The following is a 26,112-nucleotide window of genomic DNA, read 5'->3' on the forward strand; positions in this document are numbered from 1 at the left end:
AATTTCAACTTATACCCATATAATAATCCCTTCAGATCTTGCATTAAACTACCTATCTCTGAACCCTCTCCAAAAATTGAACACACTATTTAGAATAAAACCTAATCACTATGTTACTGTGTGAAAAAGGACCTTCATCTTAAACTAAACATTTTTATACATAGAGTATAAAACCTTTTCTTTATCACTAGTTAACATAAACTGTCTAAACCATTTTATAATAGCTATGCTAAGCTTTTTTATAAAATTAAATTCAATTAGTTCCCTAGAAAATCTATAAAAATAATTAATGTCGTGATAACTAATGTGTATAATTTTAGTAAGTTTAAAAGGCATTTGCAAAGTGTCAGCCCAACACAACAAATGATTCAAAATTCTCTATAAAAATACAGCATCTTTAGTATAAGTTAAAATACTTAATACATTCTGTATGCTTAAATAATTTATTAGTTATTCCCTTATCAATGTCATTAAGAAATATGCAAAACAGCAATGGACCTCACACAACCTTAAGGTAGAATATGTGTAACTGTCATTCTATGGGACTTAATCACATTAGTAACTTCTCCCTCTTCATCCATTTAACAATATTTTGTGCACTTGTCTTTCTAAAAAAAGTTTATAATTATGTATCCATTTTGTAAAATTTGTTTATTTTTAGACACTTTTGATACTTATGGTAAAATTAACTGAAAGAGTATAACTGTACATAGCACAATGTTTAGTTTTCTACTCTATTTTATTATTTAAAATATCACAAGTTCTTTCAATAATTAAAATGAAGTGAACCATATATTATTATTTCCATTTTCCCAATAATCAATGCCTAGATTTCACTTTTCATTGATCCATTCATTAAAGAGCTCCAGCCACAATTAAAATGAAATTCTTTACAAAATATTGTTTCCTCTGTTAGGCAAATAAATAATTCCAAAGAAAAATACCTTACTTTTATTTACATGATCCATAATAATTGCATTATAATACAAACCTATTATCTGTAATTAAATTACACTTTCAATCTGTTATTTTGAATAATAAAATTTTAAAAATCAAATTTCTGATACCAATCCATTTTCATTGCAATTAGAATGATTAACATTTAATAAGCTCTGTCATAAGTTATTAAATACATTATTATTATATTTCTAATTTAATAACTGTATAATGTAAATTAGCTTATAATAAGGCAAATGGGATTTTATGTTGTGTACACAGAAATATACACAAGTCAAAAGAAGGTTATTAGTTTTCCTTGTAAGGTACTGATTAGGCCATATTTGGAATATCATGTTTAGTGATGGTCACCTTATTTAAGAAAGAATGTTGAGTTATTGGAAATGGTTCAGAGAAAAGTTACTATTACATAGCATACAACCAACAAAGGATTACTTAATCCTTCATGCTATATTTACATACTCATCGTTGAGGAAAGTAAAAATGTAAATTAAGAATCAGATTTGTCTAGGCTGTACTGCTGACAACTAATTCCATAAGCTAATCACTAATAAAATTGAATTGTATGACTGAAGCCTACCTTATATCTTTCAAATCTTAAAAATTTGTGTTCTCTCATTTTATTGTTTTCAGGATACAGTGTAAATAAAGTAGAGGTTTTTATCCTACTGACCTCAATAATAATCTTGTAAACTTCAATAACAGTCACCTCTTAGTTTTACACTTGTCTTAAAATATTTAACCTATCCACATACGATAACTTTCCACTCCAGGAACAATTCTATTAACCCTCCTCTCAACCTCACATGAACAACCAAATTAAGATTTGGGGTAGTCATAAATACAAATATTACACTGACAGTCACAATGAATCCAAAATAATATTCATAAGTATAAACTTCTAATAAAGTTAGAAAAAAGTAAGTATTATTAATATTAGATTTAACCTCACATATTATTTTACTTAAAAATTAATAAAATTACCAGTAAAAGTAAAATATAACATCAAAGTAAAACTAAAACACAAAAGCAGTAGACAATTATATTTATACGTAGTTGTAGCATTACTACTATCAGCAGTACAACAATTACATATAATTTAGAAGTTTAATTTCTCGTACCAGAAGTTGTATTATAGATGGGAGTGGTTTTAAATACACATCAAATAAGTAACTGAATATTTGAGAATTGTCATAAATACTCACATCACAAAAATAAAACGACTTCAAATTTAAAAAATGCTACTACTCACCATAAAATGTAAAACTCAGACGTACCTAAAAATAAATAAACTGCATTGCCATCTCTAGGGTACGTAATATTATTAAATAAAAACTTATATTAAAAAATATAATGCAATTAATTATTAATGGAATATATGTTACAGGTATAACACTTACTGAAAAAAAGAAAAGAACACTTGGAATGGGTGTTCCACGAAGAAGAACAGCTATTATAATTAGTTTCGGAGACTTGTACAAAATTTTTTATGTACAATTACTACTTGCAATTTGGTGTTTTTTGTTTTTCCTATCAGCTGACCTGGTATGGCCAGGTGGGTTAAGGCGTTCGACTCTTAATCTAAGGGTCGCGGGTTCGAATCCTCGTCGCACCAAACATACTCGCCCTTTCAGCCGTGGGGGCGTTATTATGTGACCGTCAATCCCACTATTCGTTGGTAAAAAAGTAGTCCAAGAGTTGGCGGTGGGTGGTGATAACTAGCTGCCTTCCCTCTTGTCTTACACTGCCAAATTAGGGAGGGCTAGCGCAGATAGCCCTTGAGAAGCTTTGCGCGAATTTCAAAACAAACAAACAAATCCTATCAGCTTTCTCGTTCTGTTTAAGTATTTCTAGAAATATTCAAACATAAAAATGTTTCATCGTAAATATTTAACTATAATATGGCTGTCTTTGGAACATGAACTCATCGGGAGTTCAGTGGTAAGTTAATGAACTTACAACGCAAAGTTCAGGGTTTCGATTTTCTGTGGTGGAGCAGATAATCCATTAAATACAGGTCAGTAATTAAAAACACTAAATGACAATTGCATTTCGTTTTCAAATATCATTAACGATTTAAGGATTTTTTTCAGACATTAGATATACATATTTTCGAGATACACTTATTTTAAGCCATATGTTACTTACTGGTTTTTGATAAAAACGAAACTGAAGCGTTCCGTGTTCCACTCCTAATTTAACTGTGGCAGATCTACGCATTTATGACACTAACGTACAAAGCTCAATTCCACGCGGTGGACAAAGCTAATGGCCTGAAGAGACTTTGCTCTTGAATATATAAACAAATAATTATAAAATATTTTTTGAATAATCAAACGCAATGCACATGAATAGTCGTCCATACGTACCTCTTATATTGCCACTAGAATATTTCATACACTCACCTCCCCCCAAAAAAACAACAACACATAAACCGTTCATTGTCCATCGCAAGGATACATCTGCTAGTAGTTATAATACATATAACCTCACCATGTTAGCAATTCTTTGTGATATAAATTTAGACATAGTTACATTATTTCTGTAGCAATGAAGATTTGAAAATCTATTTGTGGTAGGGCAGGATATGTGATTACTAATGGTGGAAAGAAAGAGACAATATTTGATGTGTATCTGCAGTACATATAATAATAGCTTTACTGGAAACAGAAAAACAGCTGATCTCACAACTGAAAGAATTATTGTTTTCTTATATATTTAGTTCAATAGTAACAAAAACAGCATTTCAGGATGACTCGATTAGCGAAAAAGGATAAAGTTTATTTGTTTTTTGAATTTCGCACAAAGCTACTCGATGGCTATCTGTGCTAGCCGTCCCTAATTTAGCAGTGTAAGACTAGAGGGAAGGCAGCTAGTCATCACCATCCACGACCAACTCTTTGGCTACTCTTTTACCAACGAATAGTGGGATTGACCGTGACATCATAACGCCCCCACGGCTGAAAGGGCGAGCATGTTTGGCGCGAGGGGGATGCGAACTCTCGACCCTCAGATTACGAGTCGCACGCCTTAACACGCTTGGCCATGCCAGGCTCATTTATTTGGGGGCTCGTCGGGGTAATAGATAAAAAGTTAAAACAAAGATGGAAATTCAACATTATTTCTTGACTCCTTCAGAAGAGAAAAAAAAACAGCTAATAAATATCAAAATGCCAAATTGTGTTTAAGATTCAAATTCTTCCCGCAGCAAACCAATTAGAAAGGCAGATTATAAGAATCTGAAAGGGTACTGCTTTACAAAATATTCATTTATACCACAAATTATATAATACAGGAATAGATAGATTTTGTAATTATACCCTTCTACTGTAACATTGCTTAACATATAATCTCGTCTTTAAAAAAATATGAAAGTTTTGTAGGCATAAAACGAATATGATTGCTTATTGCACAGTAAATATTAGTGCGAATTAGAAAATAGTTAATACACATATTTTAACAAAATGCAAGTAATATTTAGCTTTACATGAACATTAATTTATTAAAAAAAAGAAGAAAATCAAATCTTACAATAAATTAGCGAAATTGTAAAAATGTTTATGAGTTTACTATACTGCGGTGGTTAGGAAGCTTGACTCGCAATATGAAGATCGTGGATTCGAATCTTCTTCCACTAAACATATTCGCCCTTTCAACTGTGGAGACATTATAACGTAACTCTTAATCTCATTATTTGTTATTAAAATAGTAGCTAAAGAGCTGGCAGTGAGTGGAGGTAACTAGTTGTCCCCACTCTAGTCTTCAATGCTGAATTAGGAATGGCTAACGCAGACAGCCCTCAAGTAGATTTACGCGAAATTTAAAACAAATCAATCCATATGGCTGTAAAAAATAGGCACTTCTTAACTATCACTGTGTTAAATAAACTGTTCTCTATACTCTTATAGAATTCTATTCCTAGTATGAAAATATTTTTACCGAATGTGTCTGTTATCTAGAACTGTATCGCACATCTATATTATCTGTAATAAATTAATAACTATGTTACTCAGTATCTCCTATGTTTAGAACTATATCGGTGACACACAATTCCTGTAATGAATTAATCTTGTATAAGATGTTTCAGTAAGTGGAACAACGCAGTACTTTAGGCATACAATTTATAAGCGTATTTCTTGTATGTTTTTGAATTTCTCGCAAAGTTACACGAGGGCTATCTGTGCTAGCCGCCCTAGTTTAGCAGTGTAAGACGAGAGAGAAGACAACTAGTCATCACCACTCTTAGCCAACTCTTGGGCTACTCTTTTACCAACGAATAGTGGGATTGACCGTCACAGGTGTTGTGCAATGGGATTCGAATCCGTGACCGTCAGACTGCGAGTCGAGAACCTTAACCATCGGCATGACGGGCCGTTGATAAGCAAAGTAAAGATAATATAAAACAATGAAAACAACCCGTTCCCCAAAATGCCTAATAATCTAACAATAGAACTATGTTAACTTGTACTATTAAAAAGCAAAGCTTACGCAATATGAGATTTCTGTATACTGGAACTAAAACATTCACCATATAATTCCAATGAACACAAATATATGAGTCTTCATCAAGTATTTTTTTGTGAACTCCAGTAAGCTTGCTTCTTATTGATCAAAAAAGTGAATAACTATTATCATCTTATTTGTTTGAATATTAGTAATAAATTACCTTATACCACCAAAGTTGTTATTTTGATTTAATTAGAAACTCAATGTTCCGCTTTACAATTTCTCTGGGAATGTTCTCCTAAAACGTGAAGTGTTAACCTTCAGTATAAAGCTTCGTTTGTTTGTTTGTTTTTAATTTCGCACAAAGCTACTCGAGGGCTTTCTGTGCTAGCCGTCCCCAATTTAGCAGTGTAAGACTAGAGGGAAGGCAGTTTGTTTTCACCACCCACCGCCAACTCTTGGGCTACTCGTTTAGAAACGAATAGTGGGATTGACTGTCACGTTATAATGTCTCCACGGCTGAAATGGTGAGCATGTTTGGTGCGACAGGGATTCGAACCCGCGAGTCTCAGATTATGAGTCGAACGCTTTAACCCACTAGGCCATGCCGGGCCGTCAGTATAAAGCATCAAATTATTAGCTTCGTGCATGCACATACCAATCCACTTGAACTGACAAATTATTTAATTTTGGTTAAACAGCAAAAACAAACAAAAATTGAATTAATATCAAAATGTGGTAATATTTTGCGAAAGATTTGAATAATATTAGGGATGTCTGGGGAAACAAGAATCAGTAATACATAGAGATGTATTTAAGTATTTGTTTACTCTTAATTAAACCGATTAAAAGCATCAAAAATTAACGGTTTACAGAAAGTCCATAAAAACCCAATGACTTTGTGCCCAAAAAATGTCTACTTTAAACAAAACATTTGGTAAATACTTCATCTGAAATTTGGAACGTTATGTTTCCCCAACAAACATCCAATAGAAACTGCACATCTCCTACAAAACTAACATACGCAGTGTAGAAGGTAGCGTCGTTGTATCTTGCTTTGGTGTCATAAATCTTTACCATCATAGCCTTTGTCATGAGACAATACAATCTACTGCAGAATTTATTTCACAATACTTCAACAAGATAATTAAAATAAAACAAGAACACGTAATCAAACTTAAAAGTGATCGAATTTATCAGCTTTCAACACAGACATTCGCACTTTGTTCAGTTGTATGTACTTGTCATGGGAAATTCATTTTCAGGTACTGTAGATACTATTTTCTAACATAGCATAGAAAAACATGCAATAGTCATGTTTCTCAGAACGGCTGGTATGGGTATTAACACTTTTATTGATAAATAGAGAACAAAGTTTCGACCTTCTCAGGCCATCTTCAGGTTAAGAAAAAAAGAGAGTTTGAATGTGACCGTTGACGGACACATGTGTTAGGGACGAGAGTATAAACGGGTACGGGATTGTAGGGGGCGTTGCAGGTGAATGTTTGGTTATTAATTAGTATAGGTAGAAAGGTGTTCCTTTATATTGGTTTAATTTTGGTTCTAGTTGCTGTATAAGTAGGGCTTCTTTGATTTTGCATTTGTTTGTATTTGTTTCCCTATTTAATATCTGTGTGTTTTCTATGGTTATGTAGTGTTTATTTTATTTGCAGCGTTCAAAAACACGTGAAGGTGTTTTTGGTTTTGTTCTTTGAATCTAAATTCCATTTTTCTGCTTGTTTCTCCAATATAGAAGTCGTACAAGTTGTTGCATTGTATTTTATAAATTATGTTGGTGTTGTGTTTGTCAGTGTAGTTTTTACATTGTATGAACTTTAGTTTTGCACCTGGTTTTTGAATGAATTTGGTGTTTACTGGAATGTTTGTTTTGTTACAAGTTTTTTCCAAATGTTGGTTATTTTTTCGCTGATGTCGGAAACATATGGTATGCAACAGTATAAGGTTTTGCTATAGTCACTTCTTTATATAAGCCAACTTTTTGGCTTAGATATGTAGATGGCGTATTTTGAGACTTTGTTTCCAAGATGAACAGGCCAAATTTCTTCAACATATAAATAAACTATATAAAAACATACAATTCATAGTTGAAAATGAATATACCCACACGATAAAATTTTCAAACGTTAACATCACACGAACCCTCAAGGTTTCACCACTAGAATATGTAGAAGAATCACAGAACCGAAATTACATAAATTAGTTTTCTAACCACTTAATCTATCGGAAGTTAAACACTCTATAAGTACTCTAATTTAGCACCACATAAAACATCAGTGAAAAAGTTGTATACTTAACTTACTTCTTTACTGACATAAACCAGTTCCCTATAGTTTAGTAGGGGAAAACACCGGTCTCGGTAAAAACTATTGTCAAGTCGTATTTGCTATTATTGGAAACAGGATTTCATTCTGTACAATATACCCAAAATCCTTATTATCTGTTTGTTTCAAGTTAAACATAAAGCTACACAATAGGTGGTTACTTGTACTTTGCCTACTACAGCAACTGGTCTAAAATGTGAAATGTACAGATTATGATACATATATTGGATTAATCGTGCACTTGTTTTATTACAAACCATATCATGATTTAAATTCAAGATTATCAAATCATATTAAAGGAATGTGTAAAAACAAATTGGTCTTCATACAGTTGTATTGTCCATACGTCATTTTCAATGTTTTCTTCTTCAGAAAAGTTTAACTTCACAGCATTCCTTAAAACTGTTATCATCACATCCTGCACAGGCTGCAACACATTCCTGTTCGTTTGCACAAGATAAACATACGTTTGATTCACAATGATTTCGTGAAGATTTACATTTCCACTGTAAATCATGTTTTCAAGCGAATTTGTTCCGTGTGACGAATTTCCTATCATATATCTATTTTAATGTAGATTATTATTTAAGTTAAATTTAGAAGTGTGCGTAATTTATACTGTTAAATCTGTATTGATAAATTCCTACTTATCCATCAATATATGTATATATGTAAACACTTGTGTGCCTTTTATATTGTTGCGTAAGCCGAAATTTCGAGAAACTCTTCTCGCATCAATAAATATAACTAAACCGAGGCGGGGCGGGCATGGCCAAGTGCTGAAGGCACACGACTCGTAATACGAGGGTCGAAGGTTCGAATCCCCATCACGCCAAACATGCTCGCCATTTCGGCCGTGGGGGCATTCTAATGTGACGGTCAGCCTTACTATTAATTGGTAAAAGAGTAGCCCAAGAGTTGGCGGTGGATGGTGATGACTAGCTGCCTTCACTCTAGTCTTACACTGCTAAATTAGGAACGGCTAGCGTAGGTAGCCCTCGTGTAGCTTTGCGCGAAATTCGAAACAAACCAAACCAAACTAAACCGAGGCGTCAAAAGATAGTATGTATCACTGGTTTACTATAGTTGGTGTGCCATAAACATCGGAAGCTATAACTGAGATTATTACACTTATTAATCGGTAACATAATAAATTGAGAACTCGTGTCCGAGATCTGAATCAGAGTTAAAATTCACTCTATATTTAAATTAAAATCATAATTCGATTTATATTTATTATTGTCAACAAAATCTGATCATGTCTAATTATCAACATTTCCTTGAATCACCCTTCCTCATATATCTAGAAAGGTAAAAGAAAAGTGAATTGCTTGAGATTGCCAAGGTTTTAGAAGTAGAAATTTAAAACCAAATCGATGGAAGATTAACTGCAAAAAAAGTATACTATTCAAAATACTAGTTAGTTAAGGTTTGTTTTTTGAGGAAGTATTAGAATAATATTCTGGTATTTTCACTGACCAATTCGAGTTGAGCGATAAAGATAAGTTAGAGATTCAGCTAAAATTTGAACAAATCAATCTTGAACAAACTTGTAGCAAAGCCAAAAAAGAAAAGGAACAATAAACATCTAGAGGTTAAAAAATGAAATTGAGCTGAAAGAACTGGAAGTCAGACTGGACTCAGATCGACCAAGACAAAATGGCAACTTTGAGCTTAATCAGTACAATAAAGTTCATTCAATAAAAATGAATAATAAACATTTTCAACATTTCGAGAAGATTGTACAAACCACGGAATGGTCCACCAAAAATGTTCATTATTATTACAAAGCGTTTTAATTGGTAAAGCACAAGAAGCTTTTGTCTCTCTCTCTCTAGGAGATTGTATGAATTATGAGGTTCAAAAAGCTATTCTCAAAGCATACGAGTTACTACCAGAAGCTTATTGCTAAAAGTCTTGAATTAATCGTAAACAAGATAATCAAACTTATACGGAATTTGCCCACAAAAAAATGGGTTTATTTTGATTGGTGGTGTAATTATATGCACATTGGAAACAGTTTCAACAAACTAAGAAAATTATGTCCAAGTGAGGAATTCAGATGTTGTGTAAGTGACCACCTCAAAACGTACTTAGATTAATAGAAAGTTGATACACTAAAGGCCATAGTTGCTCTTTTTGATGATTAAAACAAGTTTTCATAAAAACAGAAATTTCTACAATTTTGACAAAATTCTGTATCTGTTCACTCTACTAAAGTTGGGGATACTTCTAAAACAGCCAGCTCCTTCAGTTCAAAATCGTCTGAGAGGCAGGATAAAATTTCCTAAAACCATCAAGGCATGTCTTCTCTTTTTTGTAAAAAATCTTGTCGTTTTATGTCCAGTTATTGGTATTTAAAAAAGAAACAGAGGCAACACCCAGTGTGTTTGTGTCTACGTATGGATATGGACGTGGTTTCACCAGATCACTCGATGTTGTTTATTTGGCCACTGATATAAAGGCTGGTGTAATGAGGGAGGAATTTAGACCTTTTATGTCTCTTGGTTTTGTGTCTTTAAGAAATGTCACTTATAATACCATACTCTTGGTTTTGTGTCTTTAAGAAATGTCACTTATAATCTCATACTCATTTGTATTCTACATGATACTGAGGTGACTCAATCATTGTTGTTAGAAGGTAGATTGCCTTTGGATTCGAGTTCTGCCATAGATAAGTCTGTTATTACTCAGGATAATGAGGGTTGTTTTGTTAATGTTCCTCTTTATAACATTTATTTAGCATCAGACCTAGTTTCAGGACCAGTTGTTTATTCTGCCAGTTAAGAATGTATCATTATTTGTGGGAAATGATTTGGCTGGGAAAAGATCCTGCCGAACCCAAAATGCTAAACGAGCTGATGACTGTTTCATATGAGGATAATGTTGTGATTGAGGTGAATCCCAATGTGTTTTCCTAGTGTGCTGCGACTCGAGCTCAGGCTAAGAAATTATGCCAAAAGCCAATGACAGACAAGTGTTGAGAGGACGGTATTATAGATTTGTCTCAGAAATGTTTTGAATCCGACGGAGATCTTGTAAACAATTGTCCCACTGACAACTATGACAATTCATTGGTGAGTGACAATGATGAACGTGACGGACCTGGTTCATCTGGAAGTTCCGTTTACTAGAAGCACGGAAAGGATCCGCAGATCTTATCACTATTTAAGTATAAACTCCCAAAGAATGAACTGGAGAAAGTTCCAAATAATTACTTTTTCAAAAATGGTCATGAGTAAATAGAAGCCATCAAATGTATCTACTTCACAGAACTGGGCTGTAGAGTATCAAATTGTTGTTCCAAAAGCATATCGTTCTAAAATATTGAAAGCTGCCCATGAGCTCCAGGTATTTGACGAAGAAAATTTATAGATTTTGAATATTACAAACCATTTAACTTGAGCGAATTCACTTCGGACATGTATTTTAAAGAAAATATTATATAACTTCAGCGATGGGTAACTCGGCGTTTGGCTAGAGAAGAACATAGAGCTAACTAGCTCCCAGTTAAATGAATTGTACCTACATCAACTCAAAATTAATTTGAGCATCGTGAACCCTTTATAAGATAACAAGGAAGTTCCAGACCAGATCTAGGACTTAATATCGTTTATAAGTTTGTAAAACTTTTTTACATAGTTCTTTATTTGTAATAACAGTTTCTGTAAATTTTGTTATTGTTTGTATATTAAAACATATTTATATTAAAAAAAACTGTGTACATCAGTCTTGATTGCAAATATTATAAAAAGGATACACATCAACATGTTTCTAATTGCTAAATCTAAATTACCATTTAACTCAGTTTCAGGCTATTGAAAATTGTAATACCTTATGTAATAACCGGTAACAATTTTTGACATTTTAGTTTAGTTTCCATCCCATTGTTAGGCTAATGTCAAGTAACATCATATTTTCCATTGTACCACTTGTAGATATACTAGAGAAAAAGATATATTACGGATATATATAAAGGATATATCAAATTAGCGTATTTTTAGATTTATAACGATTCCAGCGCAGCAGATTGTAGTCACTTTGTCCTCCAGTGGTACAGAGATATGTCTGTGATCTTACAATGCAAGAAACTGGGTTCCGATACCCATGTTGGGCAGAGCACAAACAGTCCATCGTGTAGCTTTGTGCTCAATTACAAATAAACAAAGTAGTCACTTGAGCAACAACGCTGAAAATCCCAGTACCCTCATACAAGTTCAATCATAGCACTAACTACTTCAACAGAAAGGCGGCTGTTTGTAACATAAAATTAAAGTTGATCCTGTACAATGCTTGATGCTTATAAATCAATTTTCTGATATAAAACTCTTTCGATCGACTTAAATATTCTAGATAACGAAATGCTAATTTATATGTTTTGGAAATTTGTTAAGTTTCCCCTTCCCTTTATTTATTTGTTTAATCAATATATTTATATATTTTTAAATAAAGTATTACTAAGTGAATGCTCACATGATTATATAGCATTGATGTTTAATATTATGATGCATAACTCGTCGAAAATAGCATACGATATGACGTTATCATTGATAATCGTATCTGCGTATCATGTGAATTTTCAAGAAACGGATTTTGGTGACGTTACAGAAGAAAAATTCTGCTTCCAATGACACCAAATACAACTTGGAAATATTTTTTTTCCAGGTTTCTTATTTTTTTATGTTTGTCGAACAAGTCATTACTACAAACTATTAGCGAACTTTAAAAACACAGAGGAACCACGTTTAATAAATAAATAACCTAAAAATTTCTTTACAAAACAAAAAAAATTCAACCACTTGCACTATGACATATATAAAAAATATTAGTATATGTTTATCAGAAATTTCAAAAGCGTGGCGCCTAAGTTTAACTTTTACACAGCTATGAGATTCGTTTTCACCTTTGGACCGAAAATTAAACACTTGTTATATGACGCACTCGTCTCCCAAACAAATATTTACAAAATAAAGTAAACAATTGTCAGAAAGTAACTTGAACGTTAGATTAAAATAACACCAAAAATTCGCTTCCAAAGTCCAATAACGTACGAACAAGAATAACCACAGATTTTCTAAACATGAACCTGAGATTAACAGAAGTTGGATAAATCTTATTAGTAAACTCAAACAGTTAACACGGCCCGGCATGGCCAGGTGGTTAAAGCGTTCGACTCGTAATTTGAGGGTAGCGGGTTCGAATTCCCGTCGCACCAAACTTGCTCGCCCTTTCAGCCGTGGGGTCATTATAACGTGATTAACGGTCAATCCCACTATTCGTTGGTAAAAGAGTAGCCCAAGTGTTGGAAGTGAGTAGTGATGACTAGTAGCCTTCCCTCTAGTATTACGCTGCTATATTAGGGACAGCTAGCACAGATAGCCCTTGTGTAGCTTTGGGCGAAATAAAAAAAAGTAGAAAAGTCAGACAAAGACTGAGTACGGTAATATCCAACTCCATCGCTAGAGGCAATGACATCGGCAAATGTGACGTTTTGAACGTGTTTTTTAGTCTTTCTATTTTTCAAATATAGTCCAATCTGTTTGTTAAAGGTGAATTTTACAGAAAAAAGAAAACTTTGCAGTCAAAAGAACTACTCATACTGATTAATTTTGCAGGTTCACATTTCAAAAAAAAAAGTGCTAATAAATGAAACAAAGAACTTGGTGCAGAAGGAGCCCTTTCCGAGCGGCAATCCGAACGATTTAATTTTTATGTTTGCCGCTAGGAAAAGTTCTGTGATGTAATAGTTGCCAAACAAACCGCCAACGCCAGCGCAAGAGTCTGAACAGACACACACTGAAATGAGTCAGCTCTAGAGTCTTGGTAGTCATCATCAGGAGGCCCGGCATGGCCAAGCGTGTTAAAGGTGTGCGACTCATAATCTGAGGGTCGCGAGTTCGCATCCCCGTTGCGTCAAACATGCTCGCCTTTTCAGCCGTGGGGGGCGTTATAGTGTGACGGTCAATCCCACTATTCGTTGGTAAAAGAGTAGCCCAAGAGTTGGCGGTGGGTGGTGATGACTAGCTGCCTTTCCTCTAGTCTTACACTGCTAAATTAGAGACGGCTAGCACAGATAGCCCTCGAGTAGCTTTGTGCGAAATTCAAAAACAAACAAACATCATCAGGAGTGGGCTGAACCACAACTTCCTCTACAGAAGTAGGCACTGTGTCATCAGCAGCACTCTCCTCTAAATGCTGAAGAAATAAAATTATATATTAAAACAACATGCTCTATGAAGTTTATGAGATTTACATTTAATAGGACAATGCCAAAGTACTGTATTAAGATTAATTTTATTATGAGTTGTGGAAATATGTTATGGAGTTTATATTTGATTTTTACAAGTCTACAATTTTTTTTTAAATACGTAACATGTACTTGATTACTTCAACATGTTCAAGACATAGTCTTATTTCAATTTATCTTAAAATGTTAAATTTGAAAAATGGAATTCTTCAAACTTTTATTTAAAAATGATGCAAAAACATCTACAGAATGATCTACCAGCTTTTAAACTTGGAATATACTCTATTTGGGATAGATTTGTCCACTGTCTAGACTAGGAAATCAAGGTTTCACTGACTTTCAGGTGCCACAATGCAAAACACGCTCATGAATGTGAAATGTGTATGTTTTGTTACATTCTTCAAAAACTTGTACTTTTTTAAATTGTTATATTATACTAGTTATTGTTTATCGCTTAAAACTGCACACATACCTTTAAGTTTGTTCTTTTCGTGATGGCAAGGGATGGCTTCAGAGGAGTGGGAACTGTATGCTGCAAGCTGAGATCAGTCCTCAGCTCTACACGAGAAAAGATGGCTTGAAACCCACGGAATCCAAAAGAATGGGATGCGACACAAAACATGAGCGTTCAAAGTGATCTTGACAAAGCTTTGCATGGTGTGAAGGTGTCAAGTTCTTCCTATTGACCATCCGCACCCACTGTCGCCACCTTGCCGGTTCCTTCTCTTTGGACGGAAACGTAAAGAAGCTTTTGCCCGATGTTTTTACAATCATGAGCAATGCAGTAAACCATGTTATCATAAAACAAACATAAAGTAACAATATCAAGACAAAAAGTAGTCTCACAAAGTATGTAATCCGAAAGGCAATTTCTACAGTTTCTAAGGCAATTATTAAATTTGTTGAAAATTCACCTTTTATGCAGGAAATCAAAAATCTTTACTATACATGGAAAATGATGTTTTCGAGACTTTTGAAAAGTAAAAAATAATATTTCCAACTTAAGACGCGTCAGAATTTTTAGTTCGGAAAAAAGTGAAAAAAATTCATCTTAATTTCGAAGTAATTAGGCATATTGTTCAAATTTTACATATATATATATTTCTAGATAAGTATAATGGTCACCACAAATTAACTAGAGATTTTGTATGTCAGTGAAATTTAAAAGTCGGTAATCATTGTTCTTTAAATTACATATTGATTCAAAACACTAATTATATATTCTCAAGTTTCGATGTGATATTGAAGTTAATTATCGCACAGTTTCTAGTCAATTCTGTACCCAAAATATGGTCAGAAGCTCAACTGTGTCAGTAAGTTTAGAATAATTTTCACAATGAAGGTTCGATTTAATTAACTTAAGGAGAACTGTGTGGTAATTTATTATGCCTATCACTTATTCCTGTTACTAAAGTAAATCTTATAACAATGATTATACACTACCTTGTATGAAAGTTAATCTAATCTTGGTAATCCATCAATGTTTCAGCTTGTGTTATTTGTAAATATTAAAAAATCAACATATCAGAGGAACTTGTACCTCAAATAAAAACTGCTAGACGGACGATGTCGATATTTCTTTACTTGTTTAAACTATAAGACCTTAAGGAAGTTGGACCTTGTATATATTTTTGTTATATTTTTAAAATTAAATTCAAATGACAAAAACAAAAATATAGTAAGTTAGAAGTAGAAAATAATTTCCTATTGTACCTTCAAATACTGAGAATGTACATTTAGCTTTCTGTAACGTTATGTAAAGTATAAAAATATACAAGTTTGTTTTGTCATCTGTTAAGTTCAGTAACATACAAAATCCGTTCGATATTGTCAGAATTACTGTACAGTGGATATACATCTTGTTTTGGGGTCAAAGTGTAATATCAAGCAAACCGTTATTGATATTGTATCTTAGAACGGCTGGTATGGGTATTAACACTTTTAAACCTGAAGATAACCTAGGAAGGTCGAAACGTTGTTCTCTTGTTATCAATAAGTGTTAATTGTTTGTTTGTTTTTTGGAATTTCGCACAAAGCTACTCGAGGGCTATATGTGCTGGCCGTCCCTAATTTAGCAGTGTAAGACTAGAGGGAAGGCAGCTAGTCATCACCACCCACCGCCAACTCTTGGACTACTCTTTTACCAACGAATAGTGGGATTGACCGTCACATTATAACACCCCCACGGCTGGGAGGGCGAGCATGTTTGGCGCGACGCTGATGCGAACCCGCGACCCTCAGATTACAAGTCGCACGCCTTAACGCGCTTGGCCATGCCGGGCCAAGTGTTAATACCCATACCAGCCGTTCTGAGATACATTTTTATTTCAAGTGGGTTTCTCGTCATCAGGAAATGTTGAGTATGTATGATTCTTAACAAGTCTACTGTTTTAAGGTGTGAAGGAGTGATATGGGATGGCCAGTACGACGTTGGACAGTCAATTTAGTTATGGAATTTAACTACAGTATATGTTTTGTATAGTCTCTAAAATAAAGAAACTTTGACTACCTGCCCTCTATTTTTCATTTAGGGTAACTAATAGCGCGCTAGAACAAGTAAAAATCGTAGGTATTATTATTACATTGTGCTGTAACTCAGTGTAAACATGACGGGTCTATAGCAAGAAACAACTGATCAGATAATTTATCAACATCATGATGATATAATTGATACTTAAAGAATATGGCGGACATATTATTAATACACGTAACACGAAAACATGAACAACTTGATTTTGTCCATCTAAAAATAATCTTGTTTACATTTGTTTTGACCAGATACAATAATGTGTTCAGATCTATTCTTTAGATTCCTCTCATCCTGTTGAAAAATATGTGTTACCTTCCTTGGCTGGATATAGTTTTCTTTTTTCAAAATCCTTGAACTGTCGAATGTGGATAGGCAAATTATTATCGTAATTTGGTAAATGATGTAACTGTCATTTCCAGAATGATAGCTATGATGTGAAGCATATACTACTTTATGATGTATAATTGTAGAATGTTACTCTGGTTGTTTTGGTTTTAGTGATTCTTTTTCACAGTTTCATTATTATCTGTAACATTCCTTTTCTTTACAACAGATTAAAATGTAAAATAGTATTTAACCAGCAAATCACAATAACATTGCTTATTACATAATGAATATGACAGAAAACAAACACATGTTATCATGTGCTTACATATAAAGGCTGGTTCATCATATTTTCTTCCATGTAATAGAGTGTGTGTTTTTCTTATAACAAAGCCACATAGGGCTATCTGCTGCGCCCACCGAGGGGAATCGAACTTCTGATTTTAGCATTGTAAGTCCGTAGAGTTACTGCTATAGTAGTGGGGGTTCCATGTAATAGAACTGTAACAGTCAGATTTTTAGTTAGTTAGTTTGTTTAAAGTTAAGCACAAAGGTACACGATGAGCTACCTGTGCTCTGACCACCACGGGTATAGAAACCTGGTTTACAGCGTTGTAAGTTCGAAGACATGTCGCTGTGCCGATGGGGAGCCTGCTTATTAGTGGTGAAAGGGATAGAGTATTTATATTTGAAATGTTACCTTGATTGACTGAACCATAGATGTTAACATTAGGATATCTCATAACTTGTAACTGAGCTTACAACAGTAGTCAGAAACAGCTCTTTCACCATTTAAGTATATAAATCGTTGTATTGTATAATGAAATATCATGCATTTTACATATTTATGTAACTATCACAAATTATAAATGAATTAAACTTTCATTTTGAAAATTATTTTAAACTGACCGACACAGCCTAGTTGAACTTTTGACCATTTGTCGGGCATAGAACAGAGTATGCAATAATTGTACTCTAACTGAAATGTCCCATCAAATATTAAGAATATATAATTAATATTTTATATTACTATAAGTAATAGATTTACCGTTATACGTTTATTTTAATACCTACGTTTGTTTCAGTATAGTTTTTTTTTAATGAACTTGACGTATATCGTTAGGTGTCTATTGCACATATCCCGCCTGTTCTCTAAATTTGTAGAAAATACTTGAGAGCAAGAATTAATAATATTTGTTTTACGAAAACACTAGCATGTTCGAACATTGTTGAACGTTCTAGAAACTCGCCTTAAACTGTATAAACCAACGCATTAAAAGACAGTAAATTTTGTAAAAGATTTACTGATGTATGTTGATTTAAGTACCTACATATGTTTATGTGTCGTGTTTACTTTTTTGCGTGTGACGTACATTCTTGGCTGTGTATTGCGCAAGTCCCACCTATTTTCCAAATTCGTAGAACGTTCTTGGAAGTGAAAATCAACAACATTTATTTGACAAAAGCGCGCGAGAATATTGTCGAAATTACAATAAACTCGCGTTATTCTTACAAAAAGCAGCTTGCCGAGAGATGAAAATAAAATAAAATTATTTGACAGCTACAGGCCTAGGAAACTACAATGGTGTGATTAACGTCTATTAAGTAGAAAACTACAGAATTTAACCAGGAACATTATAGATTTCGAACATTACGAACCGTTTAACTATAGTGAATTACTTCGGACTTTATTGTTTCTACGAGAATATTAAATATCTTCATTCGTAAGCGGCGTGAGACCAATCAAGAAACGAAAGCCAGCTTGCTTCAGCAAGGTGTGACAGTATGAGTTCAGAATTAATTTGCTCGTCATGGACCTGGATCATCGATAAAATATTCAGTTCTGGACTGGAGTTAAGACTGTATTGTTTGTAAGTTGGTAAAATGGTTGTATATGGACTATCATTTGTAATAATTATTAGTAATAACCGTTATTATAAGTAGTATTGCTTGTATAGTAAAATACATTTGTGTTAAAAAAGAAAATTGTGTGAATAAATCTTGTTGGCAAATAACATAAATTTAATACACATTGGCATTTAATTAACTACCAAGCTTATATTGAAATTTCCGGTTATTTGAAGTATTATTACGTAACGTACATAACGTAATAACTCGGAGGCTCGTCCGAAATAAATTATTATACATAACAGAATATTATTGGACAGCTACAGTCCGTGTGCTATAGGCATAGGAAACTACAATTGTAATTAGCATCTATTAGTTGGAAAACTACAGAATTTAACCAGGAACTTTTATAGATATCAAACATTATAAACAGTTCAACTTCAATGAATTACTTCGGACTTTATTATTTCTACGAGCACATTGGATATCGTCCTCTGTAAGAAGTGCGCTTGAAGCCGGCGTGAAACCCGCCAACCTAGCTAGCTTAAGTGAGGCGTGATAGATCAACTCAGAATTAATTTGTTTGTCGTGAACCCGGATGGTCGATGAAATATTCAGTTCTTGACTGGATGTAAGACACAGTATTATTTGTAAGTTTGTAAAACTCTTGTACATAAACCATCATTTGTAATAACCATTATTATAAATTGTATTGTTTTTGTTCGTATAGTTAAAATATATTTGTGTTAAAAAATTGTGTGTATCAATCTTGTTGGCAAATATCATGTATTTCAGCTTCTAAATTAAAATTTAAAATTTCCGGTTATTTGAAATAGTAAAATGCAATGTTCGTAACACAATAAGTGTGAGACCCATCCGGAATAAGTTATAGCACGTAGCATAATAAACTAGGGGCTCTATCGGATCTCTCATAATAGGTAACATATGTAATTTAAAGAGTGTGTGTGTGTTTTTTTTTCTTATAGCAAAGCCATATTGGGCTATTTGCTAAGTCCACTTAAGTCAAAGAACTGTGATGGCTGACTTTTTAATTTCAGTGACATAAAAAACTCTAGTAAAAGCATGGTGACCATTACATTGATATAGAAAATATATGATTAGGTAAAGTTTTAACTGTTTTTTTATAGTATTGAGTGTATTGTAAATACATGGAGATAATGTATTATAATTGATTTTTATTTTAACAAAAGTTTTTTCGTTTCTTCTTTCTAGCCATTGATGACCTATTCAGACAATGTGGTCATCATTCTGCATTTATGGAAACACTATGTATTTCACATTCATACATTTGAATAGATATTAAAAATAAACTGGAATCGATTTTTGTTTTATAATTCTTTGTATTCTATTTAATGAAATGTCATACATTTCACATATTCATGTAACCATCATAGATTAGAATTATTATCAGCTTATTGAAATATTCTCACATTATGTTTGGTAGGATCCAACATGGTCAGGTAGTTAGAGCGTTCTACTCGCAATCTGAGATTCACGGGTACGAATTACCGTCACACCAAACATGCTCGCCCTTTTAGCTATGAAGACGTTGTAATGGGACGGTCAATCCCACTGTTCGTTAGTAAAAGAATAGCCCAAGAGTAGATGGTGATGCAAGCTGCTTTCCATTTAATCTTACGCTGCTAAATTATTGAAGGCTAACGAAGATAATTCATAGGTATCCTTGCATGAAACTCAAATAAGCAAAGAAACTTAAAGTCGTAACTCACATTTTGCATAAAAAGCTATTCCTTTCTCTCTATTTAGTATTGTATTTCTATTAGATAAGTATAACTCTGTATAACCATCATCTGCAAAAGCGAAAGGCTGAAATCTGTTTCTCAATTTAATGGACTCATGATAATTAGATCCGCTATCTTTAACCACAATAGCAATGTTTCTAACTACCTCAAAGTCATTGTTAGCTGACGTATTTCTTGTATGTTTCAAGTCTCTCTTGAAATCCTGCTCACATTTCCCACAGTCTACGCTTCTCTTTATATATTGATTCTAATTAAGATAACATCAAACTTCTCTTGCAACCTACAAACTCTAAAAACAAGTTGCACATCTTCACTGTTAGTGCTAGCTTCCTAAAAGTACATGTCAGTCTCGATTTTCCAAATAAAACCCACTCATTGCATCAATTACACCTAACAAACTGAGAAGCTTAACTCCTACACTTGTCCCAACCATTTGTATTTGTGGCCTATCGATCTTATATAAATAAATTTACGTAGGTAAAATCTAAGTTATCTGTTTGTAGTTAAGCACAAAATTGCATAGTTCGTATATTGACCAAAAAAAAGGTATCGAAACTTGGTTTTAGGGTTATAAGTCCACAGACTTATCACTGTGGGCAGGAGCACGAATTTATAAATAAATAAATACAATTTTACACTAAATAAATATTAATTTGATTTATTTTAAATAAATACTAATTTGATAAAATTATAATTCACTAGCACGTAAATATTTCGACGTGATGGTGAAGATTTAAGGTTTATTTTCTAACGAGTTTAACAGGTTAACGAGTTTTTCATTCCTAAAACTACTGCAGCACCATTAATCCATTATTACGATTACAAAACGTATTATTTACTTTCCAATATTTTACCATTTTAAATCATAAAAATTTGAGTTTCGAGTTTCCCTGTGTGGGTATTTGGGTATTTTATGTTTGATACCCAGGAGGGTCAGGTACATTTGACCTCTTCCTCCCTCCCGAACGTTGATAGCGTCTGTCGTTGTTTTTTTGTTTTATAGCTTTGGGCCAGAGTAAAAGTATAACATCGTACTCAGGCCCATTTCAGGGCACAGTCCATGCATGGACGCACAAGTTTTTTTTTTTTTTCCTTTAATTATTTCTTTTGTATTTTTTTCTTTATGTTTTTTTTTTTTTCTATTTTTCATATATACATGTTTTTTTTTCTCCTTTTTCTTCTTATGTTGTTTTTCTCCATGGAGAGAATGCTACTACTACTTGTAGTAACAATAGACTAATCATAATAATAGAAAAGAATAAAAAATTGGGTTTGGTTTGTTTGTTTGTTTTGAATTTCGCGCAAAACTACACGAGCGCTATCTGAATTAGCCGTCCCTAATTTAGCAGTGTAAGGTTAGAGGGAAAGCAGCTAGTCATCACCACCACCCACCGCCAACTCTTGGGCTACTCTTTTATCAACGAATAGTGGGAGTGAAAGTCACATTATAACGGTTCCACGGCTGAAAAGGGGAAATGTTTGATTCGACGGGGATTCGAATCCGCGACCCTTGGATTACAAGTCGAGTTCCTTAACCACCTGGCCATGCCGGGCCTAAAAATTAGAGAAAGAAACGTTTGAACTCGTTGAACTTAAAAATAATAAAAACAAAAACGATATCTTCGGCTCAATGAAAGATAATATATTTATTAGATATTTCACACAGTTACTATCACCAGCTGTACTAAATCTAGTCGGCTGAAATATCTAAAAATTTTTTATCTTTCTTTGTGTCAGAAAACATTGCTTTTTGTTTTACTTTTAATATAATAGCACAACGTACATGAAAAGAAATTATGTCTATCTGAACATGCTTGAAATAAACAAAATATCAGATTGTAATGAAAACTTTTATGTTAGGCGCAGAGTTACATAATAAGCTGTGTTATACCCAACATAGTGATCGAATACCTAATTTTAAAGGGTTAACCTTACCTCTCAGGATTCCTCTAGGTACGAGAATGTAGCTATACAGAAAATAACGTTTTACTACTTTCTTAAATCATAACCGCCTGATATATCCAATAGGTGTATTTGTTTCGTAAATAGGTACAAAGCTACACAATGGACTGTCAGTGCTCTGCACACCACGAATATCAAAACCGAGTTTTAAATGTAAGTGCGCAAACAGCATACGTCTATGCCATTGAGGGACACATGCAATAGGACGTAAGGCTTAACTTACAAAACGAAACGGCATTTGTTAAACTCCATAAAATTAACTTATATTTGTGCATTTTTGCTTGTCATACTTACTTATACAGAATAACACAAAGAAAGCTTAACTTTGCAATTAATACATGATGATTACTCCAAATAATAAATTTGAGATCCTCTTAACACTAATATTCTAATAAACTTTTGTCATTTATTATTTAAGTTAAATATATTGTTATGTTATGTCTGCTAATCCAAATTTTTTATAATGTATTTTACACTATTTTTCTAAATGTGTGTAAAGTCGTTAAATTTAAATAAATATATTTTTAATTATGCAAAATTGTATTCATAGCGAAATTTTACACATTACAGAAAATAACTTATTTATATTATAAACTCTAGTTAATGGTGAGTTAATTTTAGAAACTTCTTAATTTTCCGTTTCAGAAATAGCCATTTAAAATCAAGACACATATTCAGTGTTGGGGTTCTTACTTCACTCGCTCTAGTGAGCGTTGGGAGAGTTAATTACAAATTTTTAATTTGTGAGCATATCTTATTATAATAAAATCACTAAATGATATTACCTTAAATTCAATAAATGAAGTAAACTGCTTTTTTGTTTTTTTAGTTTTATGAAAATTAAACTTATAACACAGAATATTTGTAAAACATGCGTAGCGTAGTTAACGGAAAAATCGACAAGATATTCTGTTTACTAGACATCCTTCGGTATTTAGTTCAAAGTTCATATTAGGTGACAGCAAAAATGTATATATATCCATTTATTTTATTGCTAGTTAGTAATCTAACCCCAAACATAATGATGGCATTGAATGGTGCAAAACGTAATTTATTTGATTACAAAATTACTTTTACATAGCATTGCAAAATCAGTATACGAATTGCTTACGTTACATTAAATATATGCTACCTAATAAGAAATTATAGTATGCAAATTATTGAAAATTATTTTTGTGAGATCATTTATGAAACAAGAAATTGCTAAACTGTTCTAGAAACACACAGAAACAAAACAATCAATTTAACATTCGAAAGTCAACTTCGTCTAGTGTAATCCATTTTGGTATTCTGACGCTGGAAAGGAGTGACTAGGTCCTGTTCAGAACCATCATTAAACAAGACTTAGGATTAGATGCAATAAAAAAGTAGCTCGAAGAACTACAAAAAAATATATTGGATGATGGTCTTACTTCTGTATTATCAATACGATTTGACATACACAGCATGTGGGGAGAAAAATCTGATCTTGACTGGTTCCTTGTCCATCACCATCTAAGGTTACCAATGATTTCTTACTGTATTTCTGTTTACATCTACTTTCATAACCAGGTGGAAGAGAAATCTTGTTTGCGCAGGCCTCATTTGGGGCACTAAAATGAGATGCAATACCTTAAATTAAAGAGAATTAGATAAACATAACTTATAGGAAATTATAAAACAAATAGCATATATCCTACTTTGGTAAAGAATTACAAAACCAATTATGATACGTTTTATATCTGCTTTACTAAAGTTTATCGTCACAATTAATACCAGGTCTTAGTTCGTGTTCAGGTAGAGACGTAGTGGAATAAAACTGACATTGAAACACAAAAATATATATAAAGTAGCACGTACAAAAATAATCATAAAATTTGGGGTAGCAAATCACTTTTAATATGTAATAAGTATCAGAGAGAAACCTAAATGTGCTTTCATTGCATAACAGAAATGTAACTGGATGAAGACATTTTTACAGGAACGTTGAACATCGTTTTATGTTATATAACTCAACCGTATTTCGGGCTTCTTCAATACCACAAAGGAACGTATATTGCCACTTTAAGCGCTTTTCGATTCCCATGATTTCATAAAATTTGACTGTGTTACAAACATTTGAGAGATATTCGGGTTTGTATAGCTTCGTATCTATTTACGAAATAAGATGTTTCTGGTTTATATAACCTAGTATCTATATACAAAATAAGATGCTCCTGGTTTACATAACTTAATATCTTTATACAAAGTAAGATGTTCTGGGTATAACGTAGTATCTTTATACAAAATAAATCAATCCTCGTTTACGTAATCTAGTATCTTTATACAAAGTAAGATGTTCGGGGTTAGATATACGTTTATATGTATAACTCTGTGCATGATAAGATAATTCTAGTAATAATATATTATCTTATTAAAAGAATGTTTATTTTTGATAATTTTTACTGAAATGAAAATATTTTGTGCATTTAAAAATATTAGAATAATATTTATATAATTTAAAAGATTTTTATTTGTTTGATTATTTTTGTATTTCACACAAAGCTTTGTGGGAGTGCTATCTGGGCTAGTCGTCCCTAACTTAGCGTTGTAAGACCACTCACCGCCAACTCTTTTATCAACGAATAGGAAGATTAACCTTTATATTATAACGCCCCAATGGATGAAGGGGAGAGCATGCTTGGTGTGACGAGGATTAGATTCCGGGACTTTCAAAATGTGAGTCGCGCACCCTAAACACCTTCCCATGTTGGTGTAATTTAAAAGGAAATCCTGGCTATATGAAAATGTTAAAAGTCAATTACTTCAGAAGCGCCCTCTAAAACATTATTATATGAAAGTTTTAAAGAAAAGGTTTAAAAATATATTTTATGAATTGAGTTTAGTTTATATATATATGTATTATATTTAGTTATATACGTAACTACTGAACACGTACTTGTTGTATACGTTTCAAGGGCGCTGTTTAATCTTGTTAAAAGTCCGATATGATAGATTCTGGGTCAGAACACATACTCCAGACCTTCTCAGTATAAATTGTTCATGTGACAGTAGAGTATGGATAGTAATACGCACTCGAACTGTGTAAGGATTTGTCGATAGTGTTTCGCCACGTTTTCTGCAACTTATTCAAGAGATTTTCTCAATAACATCAAGAGGTGTGAGCTGAAAGCACATTCATCTGAGAATTATAGCATTGAATAAGTTCAACTTTCAGTTATAGCCCGGCATGGCCAGGTGGGTTAAGGCGTTCGACTCGTAATCTGAGGATCGCGGATGCGAATTTCCGTCGCATTAAACATGCTCATCCTTTCAGCCGTGGGGATGTTATAATGTTACGGTCAATCCCACTATTCGTTGGTAAAAGAGTAGCCCAAGAGTTGGCGGTGGGTGGTGATGACTAGCTGCCTTCCCTCTAGTCTTACACTGCTAAATTAGGGACGGCTAGCGCAGATCACCCTTATGCAGCTTTGCGCGAAATTAAAACAAACAAACAAACAATCAACTTTAAGGTAGAGAGAGCGCCATCTGACAGGTTTTATATGAATATGTAAACGTACATTGGCGTATCTCTTTCATTTCGTAAAAAAGGAAAAGATTGAACTTAAATATAACTTCAGCTCTTTAGCTAATCTTAAGCTTCTGTTTTGTTTTTTATCTCGGCATGGCAAACTGTGAATTGTAAACATATAG

At 33.1% G+C, this 26,112-nt stretch overlaps 2 protein-coding genes across 4 annotated transcripts in view; both read right to left on the reverse strand.

Moving 5' to 3' along the window:
* LOC143253648 (RUN and FYVE domain-containing protein 2-like) overlaps nt 1-2,349 on the reverse strand; it is an 80,736-nt gene extending 78,387 nt beyond the window's left edge. Inside the window, exon 1 of one of the 2 annotated variants that reach the window (XM_076507844.1) lies at nt 2,210-2,349. The gene's annotated coding sequence lies outside the window, so the exon portion shown is untranslated. The remainder of the gene's footprint in view (nt 1-2,209) is intronic. The other variant, XM_076507845.1, reaches the window with a different exon arrangement.
* Nucleotides 2,350-23,573: 21,224 nt separating this feature from the next.
* Nucleotides 23,574-26,112, reverse strand: part of LOC143251452 (uncharacterized) — a 44,220-nt gene continuing 41,681 nt past the window's right edge. For both annotated transcript variants that reach the window (XM_076502752.1, XM_076502751.1), the window contains exon 5: nt 23,574-24,032. In XM_076502752.1, the coding sequence (XP_076358867.1) occupies nt 23,849-24,032 (184 nt within the window). In that variant the 3' untranslated portion in view covers nt 23,574-23,848. The remainder of the gene's footprint in view (nt 24,033-26,112) is intronic.

This window comes from Tachypleus tridentatus, chromosome 6, assembly GCF_004210375.1.
Source record: "Tachypleus tridentatus isolate NWPU-2018 chromosome 6, ASM421037v1, whole genome shotgun sequence".
NCBI classification, from domain to species: domain Eukaryota; kingdom Metazoa; phylum Arthropoda; class Merostomata; order Xiphosura; family Limulidae; genus Tachypleus; species Tachypleus tridentatus.